The sequence below is a fragment of the Pristiophorus japonicus genome, chromosome 3 (assembly GCF_044704955.1).
Source record: "Pristiophorus japonicus isolate sPriJap1 chromosome 3, sPriJap1.hap1, whole genome shotgun sequence".
NCBI lineage: Eukaryota > Metazoa > Chordata > Chondrichthyes > Pristiophoridae > Pristiophorus > Pristiophorus japonicus.
This window is the reverse complement of record NC_091979.1, coordinates 126,926,038-126,937,702: the sequence shown is the minus strand read 5'-3', so window position 1 is coordinate 126,937,702 and position 11,665 is coordinate 126,926,038. Positions and strand designations below refer to the sequence as shown.

Below are 11,665 nucleotides of genomic sequence, written 5' to 3'. Positions count from 1 at the left end.
GCTCCAGTGGCAGGACTCCGAGGGAAGAAGATCAGCACAGAAGGTAGATTCCCGGTGTCCATGGCAGAATCTGGGGAGAGAAGGATCACTGCAGCCTACCTTGTGGAGGGAAAGAAGATGGCGCCCGCACCACGAGGCGATGCACCTGGAATCAAGATGGCCGCGACCAGACCACGAGGGGCAGTGTTGAAGGAGCAACACGTGTTACCGAGCGGGTAAAGATTGCAAGGCCCTCATAAAGGAGACCGGCAACCCAAAACAATTAAAGGGACAGTTCCACTCTTGGCACAGCGATGCTGGTGATATTAAAAATAAGAGTGTAATTAATGAATGCAGGTATATAAATGTACTGCTGAATGGTGATGCTGGCAATGCTAATGGGAGAAATGTAACGAATGCTTCAAAAAGTGATGTCTGACGTGTTTGTACTGTTGAACAGTGATGCCAATAATGCTAACGCGACAAATGTAACCAACAAAGGCAGGTATCCAAATGTAACCTTGTACAGAGATACTGATAGCACACAAGAAAATGTTGTAAGTGACAAATGTGAAAGTGTAAAGAGAGATAACAATGTGAGTCGGCTAGTTGCGACCGGAGCCAATGTATCATGTATGCTAATGATAGAATGAGAAATGATACCGACAATGCCAAAGGTAACCCCCGTGGTAAACACCCAAGTCCAGCGGGCTACCTGATCATGTAGCCTGCGCTTCCGGGACCAATGTGATGCCCCGGGAAGGGTTCACACACACCCAGTGGGAGCATACCCATTGTAGGGACAGCGGTCAATGGGCAGCCACCATCACTGGCAACCTGCCTCAGATCAGCCCTACCCCCCCTGGCCATCAGGGCCAGCACCGGGAGCAAGAGGCCAGTACCCTCCAGCTTTCCCGGTGGAACCTGGGATGACCAGACTTCCACCACCAATGGAGGACAAGGAGGCCACACCACCCTGTGGCCCTGCCCACCACTAAATGCCACCACCTACCCATTCAACAATGTATGTACCTTACCCATAACAACAGGTACTTGCTCCACCACTGCGGAATCCTCCAATAGTGACACCAACATGGTCTATGTATGGGGTGGGGGGGGGGGGGGCAGGTGGGAAATGGATGTGTGCAGCCATAAACACATGGATCACACCTGGCACCCACACAACCCTCACCACAACCCCCCACCATCCACTACTGATCACCTCCCCATGTCATGGCAATAAGGACTTGGGAAAGGCTTAGGGGGGAGTGTTGTTATGTATGCATGTTAATGTATGTACTGTAACACTAGACCACTGAATGTACCTTCACCCTGTATACACTATAACTGTACCACCAAAGGGTGCTGCTGCTGGAGACCCAAGGGTCACCTATACACTGCAGGTAACCCAGTATAAAAGGGAGCTCACCTCTTGGTGTCCTCACTCTAGGAGCTGCAATAAAGGACTAAGTTCACTACAGTTCAAGTACTATACTCTTACCTCGTGGAGTCGTTATTAGAGTGCTTACACTACACTAACCACCTCCCCTTGACATTCAACAGCATTACCATTGGCAAATCCCCCACCTTCAATATCCTCGGGGTCACCATTGACCAGAAACTTAATTGGACCAGCCACATAAATACTGTGGCTAAAAGGGCAGGTCAGAGGCTGGGTATTCTGCGACAATTGTCTCACCTCCTGACTCCCCAAAGCCTTTCCACCATTTACAAGGCACAAGTCAGGAGTATAATTGAATGCTCTCCACTTGCCTGGATGAGTACAGCTCCAACAACATCCAAAACAAAGCAGCCCACTTGATTGGCACCCCATCCACCATCTTAAACCTTCACTCCCCCGCCACCACCGGCGCACTGTGGCTGCAGTGTGCAACATCTACAAGATGTACTGCAGCAAACCACCAAGGCTTCTTCGACAGCACCTCTCAAACCCGCGACTTCTGCCACCTAGAAGGACAAGGGCAGCATCATCGTTGGGTCAAAATTCTGGAACTCCTTCCCTGACAGCACTGTGGGAGTACCTTCACCACCTTCACTAACAATATTCCAACAGTGGATAGTCAAGGGGCTATAGCGGGGGAGGAACTTAACACAATCACAATCACTAAAGAGGTTGTACTCAGTAAGATAATGGGACTAAAGCCAGATAAATCCCCTGGACATGATGGCTTGCATCCTAGGGTCTTAAGAGAAGTAGCGGCAGGGATTGTGGATGCATTGGTTGTAATTTATCAAAATTCCCTGGACTCTGAGGTGGTCCCAGCAGATTGGAAAATTGCAAATGTAACGCTCCTATTTAAAAAAGGAGGCAGACAAAAAGCAGGAAACTATAGACCAGTTAGCCTAACATCTGTGGTTGGGAAAATGTTGGAGTCCATTATTAAAGAAGCAGTAGCAGGACATTTGGAAAAGCAAAATTCGTTCAGGCAGAGTCAGCATGGATTTATGAAGGGGAAGTCATGTTTGACAAATTTGCTGGAGTTCTTTGAGGATGTAACGAACAGGGTGGATAAAGGGGAACCAGTGGATGTGGTGTATTTGGACTTCCAGAAGGCATTTGACAAGGTGCCACATAAAAGGTTACTGCACAAGATAAAAGTTCACGGGGTTGGGGGTAATATATTAGCATGGATAGAGGATTGGCTAACGAACAGAAAACAGAGAATCAGGATAAATGGTTCATTCTCTGGTTGGCAACCAGTAACTAGTGGGGTCCTGCAGGGATCAGTGCTGGGACCCCCAACTATTTACAATCTATATTAACGACTTGGAAGAAAGGACTGAGTGTAACGTAGCCAAGTTTGCTGACGATACAAAGATGGGAGAAAAAGCAATGTGTGAGGAGGACACAAAAATCTGGAAAAGGACATAGACAGGCTAAGTGATTGGGCAAAAATTTGGCAGATGGAGTATAATGTTGGAAAGTGTGAGGTCATGCACTTTGGCAGAAAAAAATCGAAGAGCAAATTATTATTTAAATGGAGAAAGATTGCAAAGTGCTGCAGTATAACAGGACCTGCGCATCTTGGTGCATGAAACACAAAAGGATAGTATGCAGGTACAGTAAGTGATCAGGAAGGCCAATGGAATCTTGGCCTTTATTGTAAAGGGGATGGAGTTTCAAAGCAGGGAAGTCTTGCTACAGCTATATAAGGTATTGGTGAGGCCACACCTGGAATACTGCGTATAGTTTTGGTTTCTATATTTACGAAAGGATATACTTGCTTTAGAGGCAGTTCAGAGAAGGTTCACTAGGTTGATTCCAGAGATGAGGGGGTTGACTTATGAGGAAAGGTTGAGTAGGTTGGGCCTCTACTCATTGGAATTCAGAAGAATGAGAGGTGATCTTATCGAAACGTATAAGATTATGAGGAGGCTTGACAAGGTGGATGCAGATAGGATGTTTCCACTGATCGGAGAGACTAGAACTAGAAGGCATAATCTTAGAATAAGGGGCTGCCCATTTAAAACTGAGATGAAGAGAAATTTCTTCTCTCAGAGGGTTCTGTGGAATTCGCTGCCTCAGAGAGCTGTGGAAGCTGGGACATTGAATAAATTTAAGACAGAAATAGACAGTTTCTTAAATGATAAGGGGGATAAGGGGTTATCGGGAGCGGGCAAGGAAATGGAGCTGAGTCCATGACCAGATCAGCCATGATCTCACTGAATGGCTGAGCAGGCTTGAGGGGCCGTATGGCCTACTCCTGTTCCTATTTCTTATGTTCTTATACAGATTGCAGCGGTTCAAGAACGGGGCTCACCACCACCTTCTCAAGGGCAATTAGTGATGGGCAGTAAATGCTGGCAATGCCAGCGGCATCCACATCCGATGAACGAATAAAAATAAATAAATAAATGATAACATCAAATCTAATTATCATCTAAAATTAAGGACAAATTCTTAACTTTAAAGTGGGCACTGAATTGCATCTATGACTAGGCACAATCATCCCCGCTCTCTGACCCTGCTTCACCCGAATACCAGTTTATTTTGTCTTCCCATGTACAATGCCAGAGGAGAATTTCAAAGCTATGTAAAATATGGAGGAAAAAGAAGTGGGAAAAAAATCTCAATTTTAATTAGGTGTAGTTTTATTTGCTTAGTTTATGTATAATGAAAACTGGAAAAGTTAGAGTAGAAATGATTCAGCTTACCTTCATGAATGCTTGATGAGTGTTACACTTAATAATATTGTGATAGATCACAATCTGTCCTGAACTGCTATTCAAGTTGCTGTCAGATATTAATTTAAATCTGGAAACAAAACCATTCCCTCTGTTGACATCGGCACTTATATTGTAGAGCAAGACTGAAAGACAAGAGATAGACATGTTTTTTGTTAAGATACAATCTGCTCTTTTGCTCTGCACCAAGTTCAGAACCTTGCAAAGAAACAAGACTTGTGCATTCAAACATGTGCATTCAGAACAGAGTTACAACTTCCACAAGATGGCATTTCATTAAGGAGCTGGAACGTGGACTCTTCAGCTGCAGTCTCCCAGGTATTTGTACACACTCTATGCATCTTGTTCTGTTGAATTTTGTGGATTCAGACCTTTGATTCTTAGAAATAAACCACTTGCAGTAATAATAATAAAAATAATAATAGAGATCAAAGAAAGAAAATGTAAAAGAAAAATATATATTTTTAATAATAACTTTTATTTATATAGTGCCTTTAACGTAGTAAAATGTCCCAAGGCGCTTCACAGCAATGTTACAAGACAAAGCAGATAAATTTGAAGCCGAGCCGCAAAAGAAGAAATTAAGACAGATGACCAAAAGCTTGGTTAAAGAGGTAGGTTTTAAGGAGCGTCTTAAAGAAGGAAAGAGGTAGAGAGGCGGAAAGGTTTAGGGAGGGAGTTCCAGAGCTTAGGGCCCAAACAGCTGAAGGCACGGCCACTGATGGTTGAGTAGTTATAATGAGGGATGTTCAAGAGGGCAGAATTTGAGGAGCACAGACATCTTGTGGGGTTGTGAGGCTGAAAAAGATTCAAGAGATAGGGAGGGACAAGGCCATGGAGTGATTTGTAAACAAGGATGAGAATTTTGAAATCGAGGCGTTGTTTAACCGGGAGCCAATGTAGGTCAGAAAGCACTGGGGTGATCGGTGATCGTGATTTGGTATGAGTTAGGACACGAGCTGCTGAATTTTGGATGACCTCAAGTTTACGTAGTGTAGGATGTGGGAGGCCAGCCAGGATTGAGTAGTCAAGTAGGTAACAAAGGCATGGATGAGGGTTTCAGCAGCAGAAAAGCTGAGGCAGGGGCAGAGGCGGGCAATGTTATGGAGGTGGAAAAAGGCGGTTTTAGTTATGCCGCGGACATGTGGCTGGAAACTCATTTCAGGGTCAAATATGACACCTAGGTTGCGAACAGTCTTGTTCACCCTCAGATTGATACTCGGGAGAGGGATGGAGTCGGTGGTTAATAAAATAATATTCCTCAGTATTTTATTCATCTCTCATAGTCTCCATCATAACACGATTCACATCATCACTAAGGCTTCCCAGCCTAATCAGGAACCATTAATAGTTTAATTTTAACATATTTTTGCTATTCTATAAAAAAAGTTGACAAGATTCTGCTTTGTCACATGAACTGAACTGTCAGCAGAATTGAGTGCTGTAAAAGAAGGCAAGTAGACTCTGAAAAATATATAAAAGTATTTGCATATGCTGCAGATGTCGCTACAAACTTAGCTTCACATCAACTATATATAGCAACATTTTTGGAAAGAAAACAAGTGTAGATTTGAACGTATTTTTAATGCAGCAAAACCATATCAATGTGAAAAATACATGCAGGAAATGTATTGTATGCTACATAATGGTGTACTCTATTGTCAATTTTATAGGAACAACTGCAGCCAAAACATAAGAGGTGTTATTTTACTCCCACACAAGCCTTCCTTCACCAGTGATGCCTATCGGGAATTCAAGCATGGAGCTCAGTGGACGGCACAATATTTACCATCCATTAGGGATCGGAAATCCTATGTAAATCACTCGCCTCCATTCCAGAATTTCCAATATGCTTGACTAATGGCAAAGTTCCAAGCTGGTAATATAGATTTACAAAATTTACCCAACATAAAAAGCTCTCTTACACCATCTTGATATAAACAGGAAGTGTGCTTGGTTAGCAGTTTCAATTTACTTTATTATATTTACCAGAATGTGTAGAACATTTTAGACACAGCTATTTGGCTTCAGTCTATAAAGTCCTCTTATAAAATCCTTCAGTCCAGTGTGATAACTGCAGAGATGCACTACTGGGCTATTTTAACACAACAACAAAAATATTTTTGGCAGATCATACCATTTGTATTTTTTTTCCTTTCACAGATACTCAAATAAAATCCTGAAAAAATAAAAATACTCATTATAGCTTTGAAGATAAATGTTTTAAATATTAAATGTTGCTTAAGATTCACTTTATCGTGTTTGGGCAAAAATAAAGCTCAATTTTATAAGCATAGAAAAACTGAAAACAGGAAATGAATGTACTGAAAGCTCGCTTCTCCAATGTACGCTGGTTTCCTCAACTTTAATCAGTTCTCTTATCTATCATCTTTTTATGCATGTGACTAAAACAGCGAGGATCAAACTAAACAAATAAAATAGAATTGTGTTTTATTTTAAAATAGTCCATCTCCAAATGACACTAATGTCCCTCTTTCTCCCCACCCCTCATAACAGCTCATTATTTTGTTTGTATAGGCATGCACCTTTAGATAAGACAACCAGGTGGTGAAGGTGCTCCCACAATCTTGTTAAGTGACTTATTATAACTAAAGCCACTTCAGAGGGCAGAGAGGAGACAGAGTCACATATCGGCTGGACCAGATAATGATGGTAGGTTTCCTTCGCCTAAAGGTCATTAGTGAACAAAAGAACATAAGAAATAGGAGCAAGCGTAGGCCACACGGCCCCTCGAGCCTGCTCCGCCATTCAATAAGATCATGGCCGATCATCGACCTCAACTCCCTTTCCTGCCCGATCTCCGTATCACTTGATTCCCCTAGATTCCAAAAATCTATCTATCGTAGTCTTGAATATATTCAGAGACTCAGCATCCACAGGCCTCTGGCCAGAGAATTCCAAAGATTCACAACCCTCTGAGTGAAGAAATTCCTCCTTAGCTCTGTCTTAAATGGCCTACCCCCTTATCCTAATACTGTGGCCCCTAGTTCTAGACATTCCAGCCAGGGGAAACAACCTCTCAGTATCTACCCTGTCAATCCCCTTCAGAATCTTGTATGTTTCAAGATCTCCTCTCATTCTTCTAAACTCCAGAGAGTATAGCCCATTCTACACAATCTCTCATCATAAGACCGCCCTCTGACCAATTGGGTTTTTTCAACAATCCGACAGCGTAATGGTCTCTTTTATTGACACTAGCTTTTTATTTCCAGGTATTTTATTAAAACTGAACTCAAATTCTCAAACAGCCATGGTGGGATTTGAACCCACATTCTCTGAATTATTAACTTGGGCCTTTGGATTATTAGTCCAGTAGCATAACCACTACCTGTATGGTATCACTGCAATGTGGGTTCTAATGTTTGCTAGTACTGCAGTAGAGTTTTACAGCAACAGCATGGGAAATTGGAGGGTGAATCGCTGGTTTGGCAAAACTGTTGAGGGGTTACCTGCAGTTTGAATGGGGAGGGGGGATTGGGGGGTTTGAGGCTTAGCTCACTACTGGATTTCTGGTATCCATCAGTCCAGGTCTTGGATTTTAAGAGTTCTCTGCAAAGTTTACATTTGCTAATTTGTGAATGATTCCGCGAAGTGTTTCTCTGTGTCTGTCTATCTGTCTAACTCTCTCTTTACCTGTGTATTTATTTTATTGCTGTCAGTAATTAGAATATTTACATTTTATAGGTATCAACAAAACACAGATAATAATTAGAGGCTTTCTGTTTGCTTTCAAAATTCAACTAATTAGTTTTTAAAAAAATAATACAAATTAAGATGTGGAAAGAAAGTCTGACAGTGAGTGTCTCTCACAACTGACTACACTTTAAAGTTTATAAAAGATAGTTATAATTGGAAACAATCAAAAATTGTAGCAGATGCTTTTCTCTCTTGCACACAAACATATACACACACAGTCTCTGTGCTTCCATTTTTAAATAACCAAGATACATTTTATCAGATTAATTTTCCACTGGCTTTTCTTCAAATGTTGAAAAACAGCAAAATGAAGTTTTTTTCAGAGAGATAGAGAGATGGATTCCATTATTTAGCCAGCTTAAATGTTAACAATACATCCTGGGAAATTGTGCACACTGCACATGCTCAGACTGCAAGATCAAGCGAACAACATTCCTGCTCTGGGCAAAAATTGGATAGCCCCTGAAAGTGGGCATGGGGATCACGATGCACCTGTTCAGTCTAATGCAGGCACATGCCAACTTTGTGCTGCCTGCTCATTGAAATGATTGCTACGTGCAGCCAGCGCTCACTGCGCAGTTCATTGGCCATGCGTATCAGCAGGGGGGCCCAATATCATTACTTACTAGCACTACATGAAGTAAGCCTGCACCTCTTAAAGGGAAGGTACATTGAGGCTGCTGGAGGTGCTGAGATCATTTGGAATAATACTATGTAACAATCAACAATGGTTGACCATGGGAGAGAGTGGGCACTGCACTGGAGGACTTGGTGGAGGAGGTGGAACGGAGGAGAGATGCCCTGTATCCATATGGGGCAGGAGGTCATCCAGACAGATGATGAGAAGGCAGCGAGAACAGATACCTGCAGGGGTAAGTGCCAGGAGTTTAACCCCGAGGACCTGGTTTAATGACCTGGTTTAATGTCAAGGTCGGTGAATGCATCTTCAAATGTCATATCCCACCAACTGCACCACTATGCTCAGTCACTGCTTAATTTACCACATCCCCATCAATCACCTGCCAACACTCTCTATCAATCAGGACTTGTACCCAATATTCATTTGCATCACCTCACCCACATTTTACAACTTGCACACACTGCCAGCTATTAAACCGTGACAGCCACATCAACCAAAACATATTGCACGACACTCACTGACACACTTCCCTCTCTCTTGCAGGAGAAGGTGACGCATAACTAGAGGCAGCAGGAACTAACTGGATGGGGATTGGCACGCCTGCATGGTCTAACCCCCATGGAGGAGACGGTGCTGGCCATTATGGGAAGGGCCACTGCTGAGGCCGTGGCTATGGCTAGCGGCATGGCTTAATCCATTGAAGAGGACGGTATCCCTATACCTAATCCTCCTTCTCACATCCCATTCCCCCCCTTATCCCACAATCTCTTCTGACTTACAAGCTGTAGATGGCACAAGCATGCACTTTCCCCTCTCCCCTCACCAGAACCATATCCTTGTTCCTTTTTCCTTTCAGATACCCAAGAACTGCAACCTGCCAGCCAGTGGAGGAAGATCAAGAAGACAGTGATGATGAAGACACACCACCATTTGATTTCACACTCGCAACCACTGTAACTTATATAGTTACACCGTGCATATCTTAGAGGATAGTATAAAGGCGGGATCTGCAAATGGTGAGACACCGGGCACAAGTGCAACGCAGCCAAGGCATGGGACAAGGGTAGCGCTGGTGCCAGCTCAGCTCCGGACTTTGATGGCCAAGCTACAGAAGAAGACTGATAGGTGTACACAACTAAATTCTTGGTGCATTGGAAAGACTGCCAGAAAGCCTGCGTTCAATGTCAAGGAACATGGAGGAGTCCAGCTTCAACTTGGCACACGGCTTTGCGCAGAGCTTGGAGCCCATCCTTTGGAGCCCAGCATGGAACTGGTGGCTAACTCCATCAACATACTTGTGGACCCAACCATGGGAATGAAATGAATGATCTCTCTTTGAATAAAGCGCCTCGGTGACCTCCCTTATGCAGCAATGCACAGCAAACTGCGAGATGTTGCCAATATCTCCAGCACCAGCCTGGAAGGAGTCAGACACACAAGAGTTCATAGCCACGGTTACCATCACAGCCACTGGCCATGTGGTCCTTGCCCTGTTCTGAAGTTGGAGTCGTGGCTGCAGCAGTTGGCAGATTTCATGTGACGACCTCTTTAGTGAAGCTCAGACATCTCAAACATTGTTTGGCACTGAGGTTCTGGTAGTAGAATTGCTCCCTGAACAGCCTGAGTGGATATGACCCTGTGCTGAGAGCCCTTCTACCCTCCTCCCTCTCCTAGCAGTTTGTCCTGCTCTGCGTAGCCTCGGCTTCTTTTCACAGTCATGGTCGATTCCAAGAAGACGGCCTATTAGTGCACCCATGTCTGGGAGCAACTGGTTTGTGCAGAAACCTTGAAGTCAGTAAAAAGTACTTCAGCACCTACCATACCATTTCCTGTACACTTCTGTAACTTGAAACAATATGGAAAGTGCCAAAAAATTGTAGAATTGTAGCAACAGCCAGAAGAAATCAACCAGCAAATAAGCTGCAAGTAGTTGATAATCCCTTTAAATAGCGCAGGTGGGGAACCCTTCATGTGTTCAGCTGCATGGGCTTCAGAGAGGGCATCGGCTGGTATGTGGGGCTCCAAAATGGCAGCGCTGGCATCAAGTCAGCATTACACGCTAACTGACGTCATGATCTGCCTACTTTGCATATTTCCGGCAGACGTTAAATGCATGCGCACTGGACCCTTTACCATGATGGTGTCCAACACACTTCTCACGCGCGCCACAGACGCAATTTTGGAATCCTAGCGGACGCCATTTTGGACTCATAGGCCAGACTCAGCCTAATTTCATCCCCATCATGTCTAAGTGCAGTTGTTTTGGAAAAGGTTGAGGCCTTCAAGTAAAACTTTAAGAAAAGGTATTAAGTGACACAAAAGACAATTCAAATGATAAATGTAGTCATATCATTGTGAAATATGCATTTTTTTTAAATTGTCTGAACCTTTACTTTTGACATTAGAAATTTCAGTTGCCGAGAGAAAATATGGTAGTGAAAAGCATTCTCAGGAAACATTGTGAGCAATTTGTAAGCCAGATTTTGCAATCACTATAAAATAGCAGCTATTGCATATAGCACAGCGTGACAGCCTTAACATTGAAACGGCTGAACACAAGAAATAGGAGCAGGAGTAGGCCATTTAGCCGCTCGAACCTTCTCCGCCATTCAATAAGATCATGGCTGATCTGATCCTGGCCTCAATTCCACTTCCCTGCCGCTTCCCATTACCCCCGACTCCCTTATTGTTCAAAAATCTGTCTATCTCCACCTTAAATATACTCAATGACCCAGCCTCCACAGTTCTCTGGGGTAGAGAATTCTAAAGATTCACTACCCTCTGAGAAAATAAATTCCTCGTTTCTGTTTTAAATGGGCGACCCCGTATTCTGAAACTATGCCCCCTAGTTCTAGATTCCCCCACAAAGGGAAACATCCTTTCTGCATTTACCCTGTCAAGCCCCCTCAGAATCTTATATGTTTCAATAATATCACCTCTCATTCTTCTAAACTCCAATGAGCCCAACCTGCTCAACCTTTCTTCATAAGACAACCCCTTCATCGAAGGAACCTTCTCGAAACTGTCTCTAATGCAAGTATATCCCTTCTTAAATAAGGAGACCAAAACTGTACGCGATACTCTAGGTGTGGTCTCACCAATGCCTTGTACAACTGTAGCAGG

At 43.5% G+C, this 11,665-nt stretch overlaps 1 protein-coding gene across 1 annotated transcript in view; it reads right to left on the bottom strand.

Annotated features, from left to right (window-relative positions):
- Positions 1-11,665, bottom strand: part of itga4 (integrin alpha 4) — a 185,843-nt gene that overhangs the window by 89,279 nt on the left and 84,899 nt on the right. The window contains exon 15 of the mRNA XM_070875800.1: positions 4,156-4,310. Coding sequence (XP_070731901.1) covers positions 4,156-4,310 — 155 coding nt within the window. The remainder of the gene's footprint in view (positions 1-4,155; positions 4,311-11,665) is intronic.